Source organism: Caenorhabditis remanei, chromosome I (genome assembly GCF_010183535.1).
Source record: "Caenorhabditis remanei strain PX506 chromosome I, whole genome shotgun sequence".
Taxonomy (NCBI): Eukaryota; Metazoa; Nematoda; class Chromadorea; order Rhabditida; family Rhabditidae; genus Caenorhabditis; species Caenorhabditis remanei.
This window is the reverse complement of record NC_071328.1, coordinates 6,868,037-6,890,593: the sequence shown is the minus strand read 5'-3', so window position 1 is coordinate 6,890,593 and position 22,557 is coordinate 6,868,037. Positions and strand designations below refer to the sequence as shown.

Below are 22,557 nucleotides of genomic sequence, written 5' to 3'. Positions count from 1 at the left end.
AAAACTGGTTTGTTCAGAAGTATATGCTAGTGCTAAAAGGGGTTTATATATTGGAGGATGAATACGCAACAAAAAGTCACTTTCAATTGCTTCTTTCATTCTAATCCTCCCCTTTGATTACTTTCTTTTTCCCCCTACCATTGCCACGTCATTTCCCCATATTTCAAACAAGAGAATTAAAAATGCGAAGAAAAAAGGCTGGAAGGGCAAGCAAAACGAAATGTTCATTGTTTCGATGTCATGGAACATAACAATTTCTTTTGAAGTTTTAAAACAGAGAAAGGTAAACAAAATATTAAATGAAACAGGGATAAAGCAGTAAAATTTCTTTTTTGGGGCTAAAGCAAAAAATGTTTATGGTTAGGATCTTGAAAAGAAATGAAAGCACAACATTATGCGGGTTTTGAATTTGAAAGCAAAGAGAAACAATACATTCAGCTACCCGCTTAAAATTTCAGAATGAATGAGGAAGAAACTGATTGTGAAAGAGGAAATGAAAAATAAGGCATTTTGTAATATTGGCGGATTTTTAACAATGAACAACAATAAAGTGGGAGCGAGAATACCGGTGAAAAAGAAATTGATTATGGAATGAGATTTGATTATTTTTGAAATCAATGACCATGAACGTCAGGAATGAGCGATCCATTCTCGAAGCTGGTGTGGTGATTATCATTATGAGAATGTCCATGTTCTCCTTCGAACAAACGGATCCCTCCGATTAGTGCAAATCCAACGAACATGACAAACAGTTTTAATAAATTTGGATGTTCATTGTCTCTTTCATGAAGAAGAACCTGAAAAGAAAATGGTTTGACTTTAGCTGCTTTGGGAAGAACCAACCTCAAAGAAAGTAACATAAATGAATGTTCCGACAGCAAGTCCCTGAAGAATCGTAACTGTCCAATCTTTCCACAAGGCATCTTCAGCTGCTGATGTGACTGCGACACCAATCAAAGCACCCAAAGGAGTCATTGATGCAAGAATGAAAATGGAGATTATCACCTGGAAATAAAATGATTGTAGAAATACACAGAAAACCTTTTTCGAGGTTAACTTACCCATCGAATTTGATGCGCATGAGTACGGAACAACTGAATTCCGACTGAGAATGCGACAATGAGTTTGTGAACCATCAGAGAAAGGAACAAAGCGACAATCGTATCATATCCATCTTGTACTCCAAATGCGAGACCCTCAATTATCGAATGAATTCCAAGAGCCAACACAAAAGTGATTGATCGAACGCCGTGAGAGTGAGCATGTGGGCGGGACTTCATCAAAATTGGCGGATCTTCGTCGTGTTCATCGCAATTCGTCTCACATCTTTCTGGCTCAGCGAATGCAACTGGGGCGAAAGTGCTGAAAAAGATGAATGAAATACATATTTTAAATCAGAGCGATTGATTATTTTTCTATTGATAATGAGTAAACGAGGAAAAGTTTCATGTGTTCATGGAAAAAAGCATGACTTTTCGCTTTGGCGCATCATCAAACGAGAAAATAATCATTTCTTCTAGGAAAACAGACACTGAAGGTATGAAATAGGAAAAGCGATTGACACATTTGGAAAAATTTTTGCGGAGGTTTGCAAAAACAAATGCAACAAGGAGGTACATTTTTAACGGACATGTTTAAATACCATTCACTTCCTCGTTCATCTTTCTCTTCATCGTCAAAAATATCTCCGTTAAAAGTGCTACCGTATGAAGAATATCGATTCCGGTTACGACTTATTCGACGGCTTATTCTGTTATTTGATTGAAATTTCCCACTTTTCGAAATATATGCTCAATTCATTAAAGATCCCTAAAAACTCACTGTGTGGCATTAGCAGTACATTCATTGGATCCCCTACGTTCATGAACAGTTAACGGGCAATGCGTTTGACAGTGACCTTCTCCTTCTTTTTCTTCTGAAATTGCTCGCTTTGACATCAACGTGAGGGCAGTTTTTTCATCGGCTGAAATTAGATGGATACAAAAAATATACAATTAGTGAATATCTCACCAACAATATCATGTTCTTTTTCTTTTACTTCTTCAACTGTTTCTACCATACAACACCCACCACCAGCTTCAATACTTTTCGACGCAATTGGTGGCGTGGTTTCGTGATGATGATGATCATGCCCATGACCATGTCCTCCGTGTCCGTGCCCGTGAGCAAATGAAGGAATCATCATAATAACGACTTCTTCGAGAAGAAAGATTAGGAAGAATCCGAGACAAGAAAGAAGTTCTCCGACTGGATAAGTGGTGTTCATGGCTTTTTTGTCGTGGAGTTTTTCCAAGTTTTCACGAAGCTCTGGGAAAAGATGAAGGAAACATGTAGCCAAGAAAACACCTTAAAAAATTTTGTCAGTTTTTGATAGGATAAAACAAAGATAAACCTCCAGAAAAACATGTCAAAAGACAAAGGATGAGTGATACGTGCTTGTGCTTTGATGAACTTTGAGCGGTGGCTGCTTCGTGTCGTAACTTGTGGAGAAGCTGAGAGAAAAATGCTTTTACAATCAATTATTTCATAGTTGTCAAGGCCCGGCCCGGGCCGGGCCGGGCCTTGTCGGCGAAATCAGGGCCCGGGCCGGGCTTAAGGCCCCCCAAAATGGTCACATTTCCGATGAAAAATTGAAAAAATTTCGAAAAAAAAATTGGGAAAAAAGGGTCATTTTTTGAAGCCGGGCCGGGCCTTGAAAATTTTCTACCGGCCCGGCCCGGCCCTTCGGGCCTTGCCGGGCCTTGACAACTATGAATTATTTAAATTCTCAACTAACTTTTAATGGTGATAATCCAACAACAACTGTTAATGTGAACATCGCGAACATTAACACCAGCTTGAGCCACGTTTCGTTCATATTTGCTGAAAACTCAAAAGTGGAAATAGTTTATAAGAAAACGTTGGCATCGTGGCGGTCGGCAAGGTGCGAAACGAACTGATAAGAAAATGATAACTTAGCTTGCACTTAGAACAAAGAAATTCTTAATTCAGTTTAGAGTTTCGTTGAATTTTGTGCGATTATAAATGAAAACCTTTCAGAATTGCAAAAAAACTGATAAATTTGATTGATTTCCCATCGTTTTTCATCAAGGAGACGACGAAGTAAAGTTATTTGTTGAGAAATCACATGATTCTGATAGAACAAACTATTCAAAGAGAGAGAATTATGACAAAAACTTGGAAAACTTGGCGCCAAACGAGGACTGAGGTTGTGTAAACATGGGCCTTTAGGCCTGCTGCGAATAGCCTGAATTCCACAACGACACTCCAAAATCCCGCTCGCGCATTGTTTAGCATACCAAACTCGGTGGCCGGATTTTTGAAAAAAGAACATAATTTTATTCTGTTCCAGACCATTTTTACACGCTGATTATTTTGATTGTTAAATGATAATATCAGTTTATTAATCTAATCTAAATTCGATTGCGGTTCTATTTTTTTTTAATTAAAAAAATTATGCAATATTTTTCAATGACTGCAGCCGACTGTAAGATTTTTTAAAAAACTCGCTGTTTTACTCAATTGTTTCTTTAAGCGTACCTTACGTTTTTCTTTATTGAAAAATGTAAATTAATTAAGACGATAGCAAAAACTATCTTTCCTGCAATCACTGAATGAATGGGTAATAGATTTCCTCAGAAAGCGAGTTACTTTCAATCAGAAATGACACAGAGAAGAATGCTTGGTTAACTAGTATGATAAAACATTTTCAAGTGGATACTTCAGATTTTTCTTCTTCTTTCTCTCTTTCTGCGACCTCCATAAATCCAATTGACTCATTTCATCATCTCACGCAAATATTTTATATTTCCAGGCTTTCTCTCTCGTCTCTTCGAATTGTATGATTCCCACGTCACGCCGACAGCGATATTTTCGCCCCAACTCGCCACCAGTTTCACCATCTTCACCAGGAGCGGGCCCAAGCCACCGATCGATGAATTCTTCCAATTTGAATGTTTTGGAACAGGCGGAGCTAGTGATAGATGGAGGTGATACAGATTGAAAAGATATGAATTCAGTAGTTTACCTTTTCTATTAAGGTGATGAGCAACAAGTGTCCCATGAAGAAATTGTAGACGATGGTTCAAGTGATATGGTCGTGGATCATCATCATCATCACCAACAACATCAACTTCGTAATAACCCTATGCATCATCATTATGACAATAGGCAACAAAGTGGAGCAACACTGTATCAAGTTCAACAGCAGAATCAACAACAATCTCAATCGATTCGTCGTGCTATAGGTCGACCGATAGTTCAAAGACCTCCAAATTATGTGCAAACTCCGATGGATATGGTACAGAAACTTCAAAATAAAAACGTGTACATGCCCCAACAACGGCCACAAACTAGAATTTCTCCAGCTGGTGCTCGGATCGTTAGTTTTGCTGGGAGAAAACGAGATAATCCAGATGCCCTTCCACCAGGAGTTAAGGTATGGTTTAAAATTTACTTTCAGATGTTCTAACATATTTTTAGTTTCAGAAAATGACAATGGCTTCAACTCGTCCTCATTCTCAACCTCAACATCAAACTCAAGCTCAGCAACAAGTTCCGCAACAGGTCCAACAAGCTCAAAAAAATTTACAAGCTGTGAAAGTTGTACGGCTGGCTCCAAGCAGTACTCGTGCTAATCCAACAGCTTCTGAGCACGCCCTCATTGAAATTGAGAATAACATTAAGCAAACGATTGAAGACTCAAAAATTGATGTGGATAAGTTGCGAGAGCTTCAAGAAGCTGAATTTTCACAAGATGAATATCATCAGTATCTTGGAATGCTGCTAATTGATTTAGAACGATCTAACGAAGCCAACTTGACACTCACCAATTATTATCGGGATCGTCAGAGACATGAGAAGACAATTTTTGAAGCACGCGAAAACGCATTTGCTGCCAGAATTCGACAATTGGAAACTGAAAATCGGAAACTTCGAGAGTCGATTCATACGATGTACTGTACCAAGTTCAATGAAGCTGGTGGACACAACAATTTATACCGAAACGACCACATGGTAAGAATCATTGTTTAAAATGAAACTGTATAAGAATTTTCAGGGTCAAATGATGGTAGAAGAGCCAGAAGAGCACGTTGTCATTGAAGGGCATGTCGGCAATAATCAAGAATCGGTATATATCTCATTAGTTTTATTTGTTATAAATCTTATCTTTTTTCAGGAAGAAGTACCACAAGAGTGGATTGTTGAAGAGACTGTTGAAGAGCACAGAATGCATTTACAAGAACTTGAATCGGACGATCATCAGCACCTTGTTGATGATCAACAACAAGATGTAGATCAAGATAACGACGTTAAAGATAAGGACTTGCTTGTTGGAAATTCCAGATTTGGCCCCGGGAGCTCTGGAGGACAAAATTAATACCTGTTTGGGCTGGTCCCAAAATTATGTTTTTCTTTTTTATGTTTTCTAATATGTCCTCGAAAATTGAGTTTTAATTTTCCCAGGAATACTAAACAAGTATAGCTCAGCGGGTCCTTTGAGTCCTCATTAGTTGAAAATCTGCCAGATATTATACTTTCAATATATTCCAGCTGTTCTATGAAATCCTTTGCTTTTCCTCATATTTTTCGCTCATTTCAAATATCATTTCAAAAATTTTCATCAGTATCTTTTATCGTCTACTACTCTATTCAGTCCTTTCAGCATCTCATTTTGAATTCCATTGATAATCTTTCTCTGTCAGATACTCTGCCAATTTGCAATATCCTGATACTGACAATAAAGTGTTTTGTTCAGATTTTCTTTTCTTTGTTTGGTATTTCTGTTCATCTCAGAAGTATCTATTTTTCAAGGCACTTTGCTTTTTTGGATAAATAACTTGATTTTGCTTTAGAAGAGATACGAAAATGACAGGAGGTTTGATAGCAGCCGGTTTGGGTCTTGCTGCCGTCGGATTCGGTGCTCGATATGTTTTACGAAACCAGGCACTAATCAAGAAAGGAATGGAATCTCTCCCAGTAGCTGGTGGAGTTAGTTATTCGCATAAAGATTCATTATAAATACGTCTCATTTGTTCCAGTTTAACAGCTATTACCGTGGAGGATTCGATCAGAAAATGTCACGTAGTGAGGCAGCTAAAATTCTTGGAGTAACACCGTCAGCCAAACCTTCGAAAATTAAAGATGCGCATAAAAGAGTGATGATTGTTAATCATCCAGACAGAGGTACGTTTTGAAAATCGGAGTCCCTCGGAGAAGGAATTTTCTATTGTCTAATCCCTCAAAGCGCTTAACTTCTCTTCTTTTTTCTTCTTCTCTATTTACTCATTCCGTTTCAGCTCATTAAAATGCATTGCTCATCGAAGCATATACTAATCAACTTTTTTCAGGAGGATCCCCATATTTGGCAGCCAAAATCAACGAAGCTAAAGACTTAATGGAATCCTCTAAAAGCTAATTCGTCTCCTTTTTTCTTGTTTTCCAATATTTTTTGTTTGTTTTTAGTTATGAATAGTGTTCAATAAAATCGAGGTTCAGTCTTTTTATGTGCAAAATTTTCTATGTTCCCTTTCAAAAAAAGCAGTTGAATAATCGGATAGCGATTCCATTGTTTACTTTGTCTCTCTTTCTTTTATTCTCTTGGGAGTTTCGTTTTTTCTTTCACAGATTGATCTCAATATTCTTTTTTCTTTTCTTCTTTCGCTCCGAAACGGCCAATCTATAGTTCATTTCTTGAACCTATACTTTTTATTACCTTATCTTATCAATTATCGATTATTCTCTTCCATCTCTTGTTTATTTGATAAGGCGATGTGCAAAATTTCTGTGTAGATTTTCAGCGTTTGCTCAAAAAGTGAAAAACATTTATTTATATACGGGCGGTGTGCTGTCTTCTCCAAAAGGAGTCACTTGAAAGCGGACCTAATTTGATATCGGGAGGCAATCCAACTGCCCGCCTACTTCTGCTCTTCTTCTCTCTTTCTTCTCTCTTTTCCCGTTTCATCACTCATTTTTCATATCCTTTCATTCTTTTCTACATAGATATACACTTTTTTCTGCTTCAATTCAATATTATTACAAGTTATAGTTTTAAAACCAACAAGTGTTATTATGACGCTGCCACGCTTCGATCAAATCCGTCCGAAAATCGAAAAGCATATCCGGGAGGTGAAGGATTTTCCGAAGAAGGGAATCAACTTCCGGTACGTCATCGTTGCGATGAATCATTTCTAGATTCAATGTTTTTCAGTGACATAATGCCATTATTCACAAATCCACAACTCGTTAATGAACTCTGTGTTGTGATTGCTGATCATGTTCGTCATTCTGTCGGACACGTTGATTCAGTTGCCGGTTTGGAGGCACGTGGTTTCCTTTTCGGGCCGCAAGTAGCCATTCAACTGGGAGTTCCATTCGTACCAATTCGAAAGAAGGGAAAACTTCCAGGAGCAACAATCGAAGCATCGTATCAAAAAGAATACGGAGAGGATATTGTTGAGATTCAAGAGGGAGCAATCAAACAAGGAGATGTCGTTTTTCTGATTGATGATTTATTGGCAACTGGAGGCACTCTTCGGGTTGGTTTTTCTCTAATAAAACGTAGAACAAATACATTTCCACAAAACTAGAGAAAATGTTTTATCCAGGTGTAGTTAGCAATTCACAAAAAAAATTAAGTGACAATTGACAGTTGATTAACTTTTTCCAACTTTCTTTCTTTCAGGCTGCTGCAAACTTGGTCGTGAAAGCCGGTGGAAAAGTTGGTGAAGCATTCGTTCTGATCGAATTAGCTCCATTGAACGGCCGTGCAAAAATTCCCGATGTCAACTTGACCACACTTATCTCATATGACAGTGCTTGATTAGCTGAATAGATCATATCAGAATTTTTCTGTTCAATATTTCTTCAAAGCTTTCTCTCATGTATTATTTCACTTAACCGATTGAATTGTCATGAATATTTATGAAACTTATTGCAACAGTTTTTGAAATGGAAAAAATACATCAATCATGGGGAAAAATTAATAAAAAATAAATTAAAGAGAATGTAATCTTTTGACGAAATCATAATCAAATTGTATACCTCGTTGTGTGCAAGTGGGGGCTTGAAAAGTTGGGATTAATAATATCTGAAAATGAAAACTGATGGGGAAAGTAGACCGGAAAGAGGAGGAAAACAAACAAAGGAGATAAAACAGATCATGGAAATGTTGGGATTTGATACTTTTGTGTGACAGTGTACATGAAAAAGTTGAGCTGGGCTTCAAAATGAACGACATGAAAAGTTCCGTCATATATGATAAGAAAGGCAGTAATAATTATGCAATTATTATGTTTGAATGAGGTTATCCGTACTCGTTTACTTATTAAAATTGCTTTGTAGTTTTTGTAAGTCATCTAACATTGTGTCAAGGTTTTCCAGATGAGCATTGAGATCTTCTGTGGAATGAGACGGCTGTAAAATTAGTTATTTTAGTGAAAAGTACGAAACGAAATGAAGGTAATTAGAAACTTACCAGCATGTTGTTAGCGGTTTTATCACCCGGAGGAATTGTTTTAATTGGAGTCGTTTCTCTCATTTCCATACATTCAACTCCAGTTTTATCAGATTCTCCAGCATCAGAAGAAGCTGAGCATGATGCCAGTTGACTATAAATATTGGCAACATTGACACGTGGTTGAGCCGCTGCTCTTCCAACAGGGACTTGTCTTCCTCCTGCTGCAATAATTGTTGGCCGTGATGATGACGACGGGGCAGAGTGAGGAGGTGGGGGTGTGGCTCCGGAGAGTTGAGTGAATGATCGGAGCGCGTTCGCCGAATTAGGAGGTGTTCCACGAAGAGTACGGTATCCGTCAATAACTGTGGGAGGCCCTGATGGAGGGGCTTGCATTGGAGGAAGTGGTGGTGTTGATGCAGATCCAATAGCAGACGACGACCCATATAAACTGTTATCAAAGTCAATTTTGTGGATGGGCTGAAAAATAAATGTGAGCAATATTATATAAGACATGCAATGATTTAAGAATTTCCAGTTAAATAATCATCAAATCTGACCTGATGTCTTCCAGTTCCGGTATACACCACTTGAGGTGTTCGTTGTCGTCCTTCTAGACTTTGAGAACTTTGATGATAACTTCGTGTGAGTGTTCCTTGACCTTAAATAATCAATTTTATGCCTATAGAGACGGACGATGCATTTCTGTTAGTGATCGCAGTGTTAATTGTTATTAGAAAAAAGTGTTGAATGAAAAGTAAGCGAATAAGGAAAACACACAAAAGAAGAAGAAAGTGAGAGGAATTAGTAAAGTTTGAGGACAATCGACTGAAAAATTGAGAAGCGAAAAAAAAACAGCATGCTCTAAATATCCCACACCAAATCACACATTGTACCCTTCACAGTTCCAGCAACGACGGCTTTCGCTCTTACTGCAGGTCTCTCTATTCGGACACGAGTTGCCACAAGCGATTCAACAGGCTCTTCGTCTTCATCTTCAGTTGTTCCGATTGCAGAACACATTGATTGAGCCATAGGAGTACTTCTCGATCCACTGTTTCGTTTTGGAGCGCGTGGTGGTCTTGTTGTTGGATGGGATTCTCCAGATCCCGCTCCAACTCCAACGCCACTACCATGGATGGATCCATAAACGGAATCTGCTAGATGATTTGAATGAACTGAGAAAGAACAGAGAGAGGGAAAAAGAACAAAAAGAGGAGAACAGAAGGGAAGAAGGCAATATGTTAGAAGGAATTATATGTTTGTCTGAAAGTATGATACCTTGTAAGTGGTGATATCTCGGTGTCGGCGATTCAATGTCTGCAGCAGTTAAATGAGCAGTTGCAAGTCCATCGACCATATAATCAGATGCTGTAATAACGAAATTCGTTTCCACGAACTTCAAGAAAAAACGAACCTCCAGCCCTCATATGACTTCCAGTTCCATTAATCCACAGATCATTTGGTGGTCCACCAATACCTCCAACTCCTCCATTGGCACTGGTTTTCTTTGCTGATTGATATCCATTCTTTCTTCCACCACTGTTTGAACGTTTCAAACAACACATAATAATCAGAATCAGAGTGAGAATTAAGATCAATGCAAATGCGATGAGAAGCATTAGATAGAGTGGATTCGAAGTGAAGATTGATTGAAGCTGCTCGACAAGAGATATCGAATCACCAGCAGCTGCAGATCCATGTCCACGTGGAGAATTACGATCTCTTCCTGAAAGAATTGCACCCCCAGATGGAGTGTATCCGACAATCGATGAAAATGGTCCATGTCCTGAAAATTAGTTTTAGTTCGAGAACATATACGAGAGAAAAACAATTACCTTTCTCATTTCTTGCTTGAATCTTGAAGAAATAATTGGCTTTCGGAAGTAGATTACTGACTTGATGTGACAGCTTGTCACCGGCCACATAGTTAATTGTCCAGTCTTTATCAGCTAGAGATTCTCGATCCGTATAGAAGACTAAATACTCTTCGATCTCTCCATTCGAGTACTTTGGTGGTTGCCAATGAAGACTTGCAGAATGTGGATCTCCACTCTCAGCAGGTAGTACGGTAAGATCTCTGGGCGCTGAACTGGGCGGTGCTGACCAAGTGCGGTTCCTAGTAGCCATTGACCATGTACTCAATTGACCATTCGATGCAACAGCTCTTACTGCGAATTCGTATTCAGTAGCGGGCCGGAGTCCTTCAACAGTCGCCCACGTCTCCGTACTATTCACATATCGATGTTGATTTCCATCGACTGCAGTACTATATCTTACAGTGTACTGTGTGTTGAAAGCAGATTCATCTGATTCTGTCCACATAACTCGAATGGAAGTTCCCGAAACTGCTTCTGTTCTCAAGCCTACAGGAGTTGATTCAGAAGATCCCAGAGCACCATCAGAATCATCCGAATCTGAATCCTCACTGAAATGGGGAGTTTCACGAGATAGTGTTCGGACAGTTTCGTATATCGGAAACCCAGATCCAAGATTGTTGAAAGCGCGAAGAGAAATTACGTAATCTCGTTCCGAATTCAATCTTGAAATTTTATATTGAGTTGTTGATGCGGTTACTCGAATAGTTTCGGTATCTGGAACAGATAATCCCCATCCAATTTGATATCCTCTCACAAGATTCTGCTCGTCAGCTGGTGGAAGCCACGAGACAAGAATATAATCAATTCCAGCATGTGGACGAATTTCTCTAGGTGCTCCGAGTGTTCTCTCTTCTTTATCTTGTCCTGGAGTATCAACAGCCACCCAGTCAGAAAATGGGCCAGTTCCATTATGATTTACAACTGCCATTCGAATCAGATATTGTGTATTCGAATCAAGATTTCCCATTGTATATTCTCGTGCAGTTGCATCAATTACGAGTGTGTTTCCTTTCGCTCCACGTGCTTTTGTCTTGTATTTCAATCGATATCCAGTTATTTCTCCATTCACAGATTCCTCTTCTGGTTCATCCCAACTAACACGCACACTTGTTGAACTGTCAGCCTCCGCTTGAATATTTACAGGAGGTGCAGATGGTTCATCTGATTGAGTTCGAACACGAACTGTATCACTCGATAAACCAGAACCGTTGGATCCTTCTGCTTCGATTCTGATCTGATATCCAGTGTATTTATCCATTCCGTGAAGTGTGTAGTGAGTAGTTGATGTCTGCAATATCAAGTGTTAGAGAAGGTTAAATAAAGAAAACTTACAGTAATCAATGTCTCTTTTTCGTTCTTCTCCAATGGATCATGTGAATAGTAGATTTTATACCGAAGAGCCGGTTGTCCACCTGATGGAGGACTCCATCGGATATCAATTGTTTCTGGACCTGTAGCAGTGGCAGTTAATGATGTAACTTTCCCAGGAACTGCTTCTGAAAATAATAAAATTTTGCACACTAACAATAAATTATCATAGAAAAGGGAACATACGTTCTTTGTTAGTCGTGACTTTAAGAGAATCACTGAACTTTCCCATGCCAGCTTCATTTTCAGCAGTTACTCGAATTAAATACATTGTTGACGGCTGAAGTGATGTTAGCGTGGCAGATGTGCTAGACGAATTGATCATTCTCTCTCTGAAACAAATATAGATATATAATACTTTTATACTAGTATTATAATACCTATCAATCAAATTATCCTTGTAAAATACGTGATATCTCATGATATTCCCATTTCTCTGAACTGGGGGATCCCATTCAACGTTGATGAAACGAGATCCGGAAGATGTGGATCGAAGACCCAATGGAGCTGATGCAGTCATTGGAACTCCGGAAGAAGCTGCTACGGACGACGAATCTGAAAAATAAGAAATAAGAAACGAAAAACAGAATCCGAGAATTCAGTGAACACACAGCAACAAAGTTTAAAATATTCCATGTTCCCCAAGTTCAAAAAGGTTGAAAGCATTTGGTTAAAATGATATAAACTGCAACAAAAATGACAAAATGTTTGTTAAATTCCGTGAAACCCATTCTCAACCATAATAATTCACCGTCAGACAAAACTTGTCCTTTTCCTGTTTCGTTGGAATTCAATCTGGCGGTATGATGTCCACGACTAGCCAAGTATGTGGGTCCTAGACCACAAATTTAGCAATTTTAGAGTTTAAAAAAGTTTTCAATCAAAAGATTTCTCAAAAATACCTGGGGCGTCGACAAGAAGTTGAGCACTGGCTTGTTCACTTCCGACATCATTCTCTGCGATACATTGGTAGATTGCCTGATCCGCTCGAACGACTCCAAGAATTCTGAGTCTATTTGGCTCGATTACAAAATATTCACTTCCAATTATCGCTTCTCCATTTTTATACCAATTTACACGAGCTTCCGGTCTTGCTGATGCCGTTCCACACTCTAATTCCACATCAGCAGTTTCGACTGCTACTTTTGTAACCGGTTTAGTTGTGATTCTGGGTGGAGCGCGTACTTCAACCGAGACAGCTCTATCAATAGAGTCATCATTATTTGATGCTCGACATGTATACAATCCAGTATCCTCAATGGAAGCACGAGAGACAACAATTGAGGAGACACCAACTCTTCGAATACGAACACCATCCACTATTATTTGACGAGAATCTTTAAGCCATCTGACTTGTGGTCGAATTCTTGAAGCAACAAGACATTCGAGAAGAAATTCATCGCCGTTCTCCACAACTTGTAGGCGCGGTGTCGTAATGAAACTGAGCTCATTTGAAGTGTCTCCTGAAAACATTTATTACATTTTCCATATTTCATTATTTTCGAATACCAGTGGTAACAGTTAGTCGTGCCGTTTGACTACTTCTTCTCTTCCCAGCTCCTTCTACCGTACACCGATAAGTTCCCTCGTGACGAGACTGCGTTGAACTAATCTCCAAAGTGTTCGACACTGGTAAAATGTGGTATTCTCCTGAAAAGAATAGAATTGGGTCATTATAGAAAAGAAGAGCACAGATGGCTTTTCGGCTCATTGCCTCTTTTTTTTCAAATCCTTTGTCTTTTTTGGGGACCGAATCGACAATTAAATGAATGACCAAAAAAGTCCACTCTTCCATAAATTGAGAATTTCACTCTATTTTCAAATAGATTTCCCTCGAGAGCCGCCCTAAGTTTGTTTGTTTTTTGCTTACCTCCGTTAGTGATTGGTTGATCGTTATGCAACCACACGGCTAATGGAGTAGGCTTGGAGTTCTGAAAATTTGAGAGACAGTATATCTAGAACTAATTCAGGAGCAAAAACTAACAATCAGACAATGAAATGCTGTTGGTTGTCCTTTTGCAATAGTTCGATCAACAGGTTGCAAATCGAACTTTGCTAAATCTGCCAGTCTCAATGTGGCTTTTCGACTTAAAAAAGTCCACGTGTCGATTGTCAATTCATTTTTTGTGCTGACATGGACAGCACATTGATATGTTCCCTCTTCTGCACTACTCATCGACTCAATCCACAACGATCCATTGGACATGACTTTTCTGAAAAAAAGGGGATAAACTTATCATCATATTCCCGATCTTTTGAAATTTCTCAAAAATCCTTCTTTTTATCTTTTTCTCCGTTTCCATTCCCATCGTTACCAACCATATGGCTACGGGTCGAGCATATCTCTTTTTCTCTACTTGCTGATACTTCATGTCTCTGAGTGTATGTGTGTGCAATTGACAGATGGTCCGAATGTGCAAGTGAGCGCACATTTACGTGCACTGCCACCGGCCGTGTTCTCATCGCTTATGAATAACTACCGCACATTCAAACACACAGACATTTCGCAATACCGTAGGATTAGTGGGAAAGTGAAAATTATTAAATTTCCTGAGATTTAATGAACTCTAAGTTATATATCATTTGAGATACATTGATTTGAGTCCCTTCGCAAAAATGTATCAAAAGTTTCCACACAAAAACACTGTCTTCCCTCTCAATCGCGATTAACTTGATGATTGCGTACACAAAAATTAAGAAATTTCTCATCTCCGACACGATTTCAATGCCATTTGCATAGAGAGCCTTGGACCTGTCAATCAACCGTCCTCTCCATTTTCCTATTTCTCTTCTTGACGACATCTTCTTCCCGTTTCGATTAAATCAACCCCACACAGTCTTCGTTGATTAATGGCCATGAAAAGAGAAATAGTAGCCAATCGAAGACGCTCTTGTTTACCTACTTCCAAAATAATGATGGTGGCTGCCAAGGGGGATATACATGACAAATGACAGGAAATTGTCGGACAACCTAGATTTAGCGCTCAACTCTATCTCTCAAAGGCGATAGATCTGGTTACAAGAGTCAACAGAGTTTCTGAACTTATTCGCATTGTGGTTGTATATCTAAACTCAAACCGTCTTAATCCATTGCCTCTGGCTCGCTCATAAAATGAGAAATGTCTTCTTCTTCTCGAAAATATGCAAATGACATATAAGAAATGAAGAGTGCTCTTCCAACTATCGAAATGTAGTTGGAAAGAGAGGGGGTGTCTGTCTATGTATGTACACTTGTTTCTTCTAATCCTTTCATTCGAGAGGAAGTGCCATAAGGAATGACTTTTACATGTGTGTATGCACATATAAAACGGACCCATCTAGCTTATTCATGCATATGTGCATAGGACACTTAGAGCAGCCATTGCCTATTGTTGAGTCTTTTGTCAAAGAAAACTTTCAGTATAGAAAAAAGAGCTCAGCGTGTTTCGCAACTGTTTTCTGATCAACGGCTCATTCTGGCTTACACACAACTTTAAAGATATGAAATTCTGGTCATAAGTAAAAATTAGATTAGTGTGATTGGTGTGATGGAGGCGGCACCCCTAATTGTGACAATATCCGAAGTAGCATAGATAACGGACCGGATTTTGAAATAATTAGTCATCCACAACTCGACGTTAGTGTTTTGTTCTTCAGATTGATTTCAGATTCAAACTAACATTCTAGAAGACGATCGTTCATTGAGAACGAATCCATCCCGTTTCCATTCAACTTTAACAGTTTGAACGAATCTTTCATGTGCCAATACATAACTACATTCAAGCAAATGACTCGATGACTCTGCTACTGCCACATTCAGCTGCGGTTCTATTTCGAATTGGAATCCAATACTTCGAGGGTCTGAAATAATTGAGAAATATTTATTCATATAGTTCCATATAAATCTCAATCTTACTCCAGCCTTTTCTTACTCATTCATTATTCTATTTTCTCATGCCCGATAAATTCTTTTGTGAACGTTCTTATTATAAATTGGAGGGTATGAAAGAGCGGTGCGTGCAACGAAAGAGTATTATGGGTTTCGAAGGTTATTCATTTCTTTTCGTTTTGTTTTCGAATGGTACAAACTCGTGATAAATATTTTTCGATAAGTGTTCACCTGAACAGCTACAGTAAGACGTAGACTAGTCAAAGTGTAATGACCTGAACACCCCAGCTATCAACAATAACTACAACCGGTGACCATATGAATACTCTTCCACAATTCAAAAGAATAACCCCACCCATTTGTTTTGTTCATATCTCCTCCTTCAACCAGTGAACTTCACTGTCAAAATAAAAACAACAATGGACACTTTGTTACGAAAGAGTGACGGACGTCTTCTCACGAAAAATTGAAGCCAATTAGTGTATTTGGCACAAAGTTTTCTCTTCGCTTCTCTCATTATTTAAATGATGAATTGTAACGGAACATTATGCAATCAAGGAACACACACAGAGACATCACGGGCCCACTCCGCCTATTGCCTCATCCATCAATTGTTGGGAGAAGCAATGAGGGGAAAAGAAAAGAGAAGATGCCATTTCATTTCGTTGTGTCACAATTCATTCCAACAGAATGAGAGATTGGGGAGAGAAGGAACCACCACAATAACGAAATGAACGAATCTGGTGGTGTAGAGATTAGAATCTTTCGACTGACAACCAAGGGAATCTAGGGAATCGAATGATGTTGGCATGACCGAATTGGTGGCGGAGCAGCCTGTTCCATCTTAGAAAAATGGGAACATTTTAATCTATGAGGGATCTAAAGCATCATATCCACTCGATTAGAAGAATTCAAAAAATATGCTCTATAGTTAGAAATAAACATTATTATAACTAGTTTTTAAGCATTATTTCGAGCACATCGATACAATCTTAGCTTTAATAATTAGTTTTATTTTTATTTGTGATGTTTTCTTTGTATCAGTGTCCTTCAATCAAAAGGTACAAGATGATTGACAGAATTGTCATCGGAACAGATGGTCATGAGTCAGGCGGAGGAGGTTTTTTGAAATTTAAATATTAAAATGTTTGTTCTCACCATTTTCAGTCGATCGTCGATGATGTTTCCGCGTGTTGGCATTAGTTGAAGACAGATATACTGCGATGATTAGTAGGATGTAACCTGAAATTTTTATAAATATGCCTAACGGAGTAAAAAAAGTTTTGTGCATGTTCGAATTCATTAAACAGTACACAGTTTTCTAAAAATGTCATCTCAGCTTTTCTTTCTTGCGTAAACATTGTAATCTATCTGAAGCTGTTATCAGTGAAATTCAGTTCATAATACAATATTTTTAACTGATAAGCACATTCTTCAGGTGAGAAATAGTCACAAGGAGTGAATAAAATCAGTAAAAACGTACCGAAATGCCGCAAAATCATTGTATATTTAATTGTTATCCGTCAATTAGCATCCTATGAAGAGCAAGTACCTGAAAAATGAAAAGGTGAGAATGGGTTTATGAAAACTGTAAATTAGGAATCAATACGGAATTTACATATATCTTGAACATCATGTCAGAACCATAAAGTTCTAAATGTGTTTTCCCAGTGCTTTTACATTTCAAAAAACACTCGAAATACCAGTAATTGTGAAGAAAACGCAGTCAGAACTGCTCCAGAAGTGTCCAGCTGAAGGGGGTGTGGCTATGAAATGGACATTCCCTCATTTCTCTGTCGTCTCTTCACTATAGTGCAGACTCTGTCTCTCTGCACTCTAACCTCTCGAATGTCGTTTAATGCGTCGCGTGTGCGTCGCGTCAGCGCACTCGAATTTTTTCTTTTTAATCACCTTCGCGCCATTTGCGATTTTGAACAGCTTTATCGATTATTTTATTTTTTTTTCCAATTCATAAGAAAGGTTTCAAAACTTTTATCTTAAGCTTGCTCAATAAAGAACAATTAAAGTAGTTGCTGTTTGTTGCAACGAAATGGCCTAAATTTCGAATATATGCGAATCAGGTTTCCTTACTAATAATCATTTCTTTTCCCGAAATCTGACAGATTAAACTCAACCCCGTGTCTTACGAAAATATTTTTGAAACCTTTCGAGTAACGATCTTTTATTATTTTTATTTTTCGACGCTGAAATCCACTTGAATATTATTACAGAAATGTCAGATAAATCAGGAGGATTTTTCTCATCAGTGGGCCGCTTTTTTTCTGGCGGAAGTGCTAGTAAAAGCAACGAAGAGGAAAAGTCACCGTCTTCGAAGACCACCAGTTTTAGCGAAGGTGGATCTTCACGATCACCGTCAACAGCGGCTCCAGCAGCGTTACTCAGAGATATAATCGATGTCGACAAGAATTCTTCTGAGGCTTTGGGTAAGTCATTAATTTTGGACAGCTGGATATAAAATAATTTCAGATGAAGTTTCCGTGGATACCACACAAAATTCGCGGGTTGTCCCTCGCCTCCGTTATTTGAGCCCATCAGTTCTACCACAGCGTAGTAGCGATCCCACTAACGGGTTAGAAATTGACGTGGATCCGGTCTCAGACATTTTCTTCAGTACGCCATCTGTTTCAACCGTAAGTTGCATCAATGATCATAAAAAATATAATGATGATTTGTAGAATCGTAAACGTCAGTTGACAGAACTGGATAGAATCACTCTTCCACAGTCGTTTCGGAGTGACAGTGCCAAAAGAAGCCGATATCTGAACCGTTCGTTACTCGAACCAACTCTTAAGAGCACCCTGCCTAACGACAAGAAATTGGACGTATCTTGGTGTGGAGAGTTGACTGGGAATCACTCACCAGCTTCCAGTGTAACCAACTTTTCGCTGTTGAGTCGCCGAAGTGGTGCAACAACAAACGGATCGCTGAGTACAAGAACTCAAGAAATTTTCAAGAAACTTGAAGGCGCGAACACCCCAGCAAAAGAAGTTCAACGAATGTCAATGATGCGTGCTGGCCTTACACGTCCGGAAACATGGAGTTCTACTGATCGTAAGGATCATGATACATCCTCAGTAGCCACCCCACCACCACCACTCAAAAAGGCTGGAGATTCTATACCATCCCGGATTCAACTTATTTCAAAGCAGGGAATATCTGCACGAAAAAATCCTTACTGGACTGACTTGACTCGCAAGCGTACCACCTCGAAAAACGGGGACAATGGATCATCAGAAACTAGCTCATTGAGATTGCTAAATGGTACTCTTGCTTCAACAGAGGTAAGTAAAAAATAATTTTTCATCAATCAATATCGTATTTCAGTTGAGCTCAGTGTTCTCATTAGAACCTCCAGCTCCGAAGAAAACCACCAGTTCAACATCGACTGCTTCAACAACTACGATTAACTCTTCAAATAGCAGAAAACCACACGTTTCGATAATGAAAGGACCAGATGGGAAAGCAGTTAGCCGAAACACTTTCAAGCTCAATGATGATATCGAAGAGGATGAAGAAAATTCGCAAAAACTGCCGCCTCTTTCGGACGAAGTTCTTTCGAACTCGAAGCCTCTGCAACTCAATCCAGAATTGGCACCAAAACGAGGATTTCTGGACAATCTTTCATTCACTTTTAATGCACCACTTGATGTGGTCTCTGCAGTAGGAACAGCGAAAACTGTCAGTGTCGTAAGCTCTAACCGTACCTCAGAATCTAAGGAAGTAGATAGCGATAGTGCCGAATCAATAGAGAAGCAGACTTCAGAGAGCAGTAGTCACGGATCCGACTCGGGAGAATCTGTTGATTCTGAAAATGATGCTGATGAAAATGTAGACGAAGTTAAAGAGTCGAGGCCACAGACGTCGGCGGATACCATTTCAAGTGCCGAAGGTTCAAATCCTTCTAACCAAAGCTCGAAAGACTCATCTCCAAAAACAGCTAAAGATGTAGATCCTGTTGCTATAGTTTCGACTGCCGCATCAGCAAAATGGGAATGCCAATCTTGTTTCTGCAGTTGGGATCAGACGGTAAGCGTTTTTCTATAAAAAATTCATTCAAAAAACTAAGTTCTTACAGTTAACAAAATGCGGTGCTTGTCAAGAACCTCGCGCTGGGGCTGGTGCTCCAGCTGCTCAAAAACCTGCTGAAAAGCAACTTGTTTCGAATTTGAAGTCATTCGCGCCTTCACAATCTTCGAATTTCAAGTTCGGATTTGGAGGATCTAGTTCTGTTCCAGCCACTTCTTCAAGTGTTCCTACCACAACAACTCCTATTCAATTCGGATTACCAACATCTACAACAGAAAAGTCGGCACCGGTTTCATTCGGATTACCAACATCTACTACAGAAAAGTCGGCGCCGGTTTTATTTGGAATTCAAAAGCCAGCTACGAGCTCAGTCTCCCCAATAGTTCCACCACCAGCAGCGGCAGTGCCTGCAACGTCGGAAGTGTCTACTGTGCAGCCGTCAGCCACAGAAAACCGTGTTGCGTGGGATTGTCCAACTTGCATGGTTCCCAACAAAGCCACAAATGACATATGTGCTTGCTGTTCTCATGTCATGTACGCATCCACATCTTCATCAAATGTTTTCGGAAGTAGGGCCTTCAAACCTCTCGCAACTACTGGCTCTGCTGTTCAATTTGGAGTTAGTGGTTCTTCAACTAAACCACCGGCATTCGGTTTTGGCGCTAGCAAACCTGCAGATGTCCTGTCAGCAGCACCAGCATCTACTATTCCGGCGACAACAGGTTTTGGTTTCACAGCAACAAAACCTGCAGTGAGTGCAGAGCCCGTTAAACCGGTCGGATCATTGTTTGGAAATCTTGGAAAACCTGCTGATTCAACTGCTACTACAACTCCGCCAACTGCAGTTGCAGCAACTTCTTCAACACCATCTCTGTTCGGAAATAATGCAAAAAGCCTTTTCGGTGCAACAAAAACAGAACCAGACAATGCTAACGCTACGAAGCCTAGTATGTTCGGATCTATTTTGAACAAAGAAGCACCCACCACCACGACACCGGCTGTTTCAGCCCCTTCAACGTCTTTAACATCAGCGTCGTCTACACTGTTTGGAAGTTCTTCATTAAACACATCGTTCGGCGGCACTTCACTTTTCGGCTCTCAAAAACCGAATTCTGAAATTCCAAAGCCAACACCAACTTTGTCGTTCGGAGCAGCATCGTCAACAAGTACCAATGAAGTTCCACAAAAGAGTCTTTTTGGAAACATCCCATCAACTTCGGCTCCAGCACCGGTGCTGCCAACTCCTTCTTCAACGACCAGTTTGTTTGGTTCAACATCATCTTCTTCAAATTTGTTCACAACGAAACCAGCAGATTCAACAACGTCTTCAATATTTGGTAAACCGATCCAATTTTCTGGAGAAGTTGGAACAACTACCACTGACGGAGGAGTTCCGGCCAAACGTGGGATGTTTTCTACAGATGCGCCGAAATTATCGTTCGGTGGTGAACAAAAAGTTGAATTACCTAAGTTTGGCGGCTTCGGAGGTTCCTCATCGTCTTCAACGGCTCCAAGCTCAAGTGGATCTTTGTTCAGTGGTGGTTCCGCCCAGTTGTTCGGAACATCGTCAAGCAATGCTCCTGCATTTGCATCTTCTAGCTCTACCACTGTTCCTTCATTCGGGGGCAGCTCCACCGTTCCATTCGGTAGCTCAACGACGTCTTCAGGTTTTGGTGCATTCGGTAGTAAACCAACTCAACCAGGAATGTCTACGAGTTCATCAACCAACTCTTTGTTTAGCCAACCCACGGCAGATTCTTCAAAGTATGAATCCCTGATAGTCGAAAATATTTTCAATATAAAAAATTTCAGTCCGTTCGGTACCACAAACAGCAATGGCTTCAATTTCGGTGCTTCGAGTTCAACTTCTTCCACTGGTGGTCAAGCAGTTTTCCAATTCGGAGGTGCTCCAGCTCCAGCCCCAAACGCAGCGCCAGGAGGAGCATTCCAGTTTGGTAACAATTTAGCGGCTCCATCAGCTCCGGCACCTGGAAGCATGGATAATGCATTTGCCTATCAGTAAGTTATACTAATTTCATACAATACATCTAAAACACTCTTTTCAGAGCTCCATCTGGCAACAACCCCCGAAAAATGGCATTGGCTCGTCGGCGCAACATGCGGAAGTGAAGACCTTAGAGTCATCTTATCGTAATATAGAATGATTGTTGAAATTATACCCGTTTTTTGTTGTTTTTCTTTTCATAATTTTTTGTTGAGTGTTTGTTGTGATTGAGAGAAGAGGAACTACATAACATATCTATCGGACTTCGTATTTTCATGCTACTCAAATTTTTTCGAAGCTACTTTCTTTAAAAAATTGTTCAATTTAAAGTGTCCTCTTCTCTCCACAACAATTATTCTCATACTCTTTCCCATTCCATTCCCCACCCTCTCCGGTAGTTCTAAGACCCGATTATTTCTACTTTATTTTATTATTATCATTCGTTGTCATCTCTCCACCAATCCCAACATTTCATCTATCTTCTTCCTATTATTAACACCACCACACCAGCCACAATCTATATCTATTAAAAACACCTTAAAATTAGTTATATTCAAAATATAAAACATAGTATTCTTCTAACAATATCAATTATTCAAATCACGACCGGGTTAATGTTCTGTGACTGATTTCATCACCCGTTTTTTGTTTCCCTCCAAAAAGTATCCTTTAAAATCTTTTTTTAGACAATTTTTCATTTACCGCAAAATTTTGCCCAACCGTTTCAAACATTTCCAGTGATTTTGCTCAAATCAAAAAGTGACTCAAATTTTGTTACCCCTCCCATTTTTTGTGAATACCCCTCCGATCGGGACTCGGAAATTAGGTTACATTATTCTCGTTGTGTGCAACGCAAAAACGTTCACACGATGAGTACTGAGCTCTAGCCAATTAGATTTTCATATCTTTGTTCTGTATCCGAAATGTTTTCGGA

The 22,557-nt window shown here is 39.4% G+C and overlaps 6 protein-coding genes across 6 annotated transcripts; 4 read left to right on the top strand and 2 right to left on the bottom strand.

The window, feature by feature from the left end:
- Window positions 1–614: 614 nt before the first annotated feature.
- GCK72_001313 (uncharacterized protein) lies at window positions 615–2,857 on the bottom strand (the record flags this gene model as incomplete). The annotated part of the gene is made up of 7 exons (XM_003111378.2): window positions 615–797; window positions 844–1,005; window positions 1,062–1,362; window positions 1,822–1,963; window positions 2,011–2,346; window positions 2,393–2,492; window positions 2,777–2,857. 7 exons carry the CDS (start codon window positions 2,855–2,857, stop codon window positions 615–617), a joined length of 1,305 nt encoding a protein of 434 aa, XP_003111426.1.
- A 984-nt stretch (window positions 2,858–3,841) lies between these two features.
- GCK72_001312 (uncharacterized protein) lies at window positions 3,842–5,380 on the top strand (the record flags this gene model as incomplete). Its single annotated transcript, XM_003111322.2, has 5 exons — window positions 3,842–3,989; window positions 4,041–4,438; window positions 4,489–5,016; window positions 5,060–5,131; window positions 5,180–5,380. The coding sequence occupies 5 exons, from the start codon at window positions 3,842–3,844 to the stop codon at window positions 5,378–5,380; spliced, it is 1,347 nt and encodes a 448-aa protein (XP_003111370.2).
- A 488-nt stretch (window positions 5,381–5,868) lies between these two features.
- GCK72_001311 (uncharacterized protein) lies at window positions 5,869–6,418 on the top strand (the record flags this gene model as incomplete). The annotated part of the gene is made up of 3 exons (XM_003111108.2): window positions 5,869–5,991; window positions 6,042–6,186; window positions 6,351–6,418. The coding sequence occupies 3 exons, from the start codon at window positions 5,869–5,871 to the stop codon at window positions 6,416–6,418; spliced, it is 336 nt and encodes a 111-aa protein (XP_003111156.2).
- A 653-nt stretch (window positions 6,419–7,071) lies between these two features.
- GCK72_001310 (uncharacterized protein) lies at window positions 7,072–7,822 on the top strand (the record flags this gene model as incomplete). The annotated part of the gene is made up of 3 exons (XM_003111386.2): window positions 7,072–7,163; window positions 7,211–7,538; window positions 7,685–7,822. The coding sequence occupies 3 exons, from the start codon at window positions 7,072–7,074 to the stop codon at window positions 7,820–7,822; spliced, it is 558 nt and encodes a 185-aa protein (XP_003111434.2).
- A 497-nt stretch (window positions 7,823–8,319) lies between these two features.
- GCK72_001309 (uncharacterized protein) lies at window positions 8,320–18,124 on the bottom strand (the record flags this gene model as incomplete). Its single annotated transcript, XM_053722910.1, has 18 exons — window positions 8,320–8,415; window positions 8,477–8,935; window positions 9,016–9,116; window positions 9,352–9,615; window positions 9,737–9,826; window positions 9,873–10,244; window positions 10,294–11,623; window positions 11,668–11,831; window positions 11,890–12,035; window positions 12,084–12,258; window positions 12,455–12,538; window positions 12,606–13,166; window positions 13,213–13,353; window positions 13,574–13,634; window positions 13,688–13,916; window positions 15,363–15,543; window positions 16,730–16,813; window positions 17,896–18,124. 18 exons carry the CDS (start codon window positions 18,122–18,124, stop codon window positions 8,320–8,322), a joined length of 4,767 nt encoding a protein of 1,588 aa, XP_053591555.1.
- On the top strand, window positions 17,805–21,748 carry GCK72_001308 (uncharacterized protein; the record flags this gene model as incomplete). Its single annotated transcript, XM_053722909.1, has 7 exons — window positions 17,805–18,015; window positions 18,059–18,222; window positions 18,268–18,873; window positions 18,917–19,618; window positions 19,668–21,382; window positions 21,431–21,637; window positions 21,685–21,748. The coding sequence occupies 7 exons, from the start codon at window positions 17,805–17,807 to the stop codon at window positions 21,746–21,748; spliced, it is 3,669 nt and encodes a 1,222-aa protein (XP_053591554.1).
- Between the last annotated feature and the right edge of the window lie 809 nt (window positions 21,749–22,557).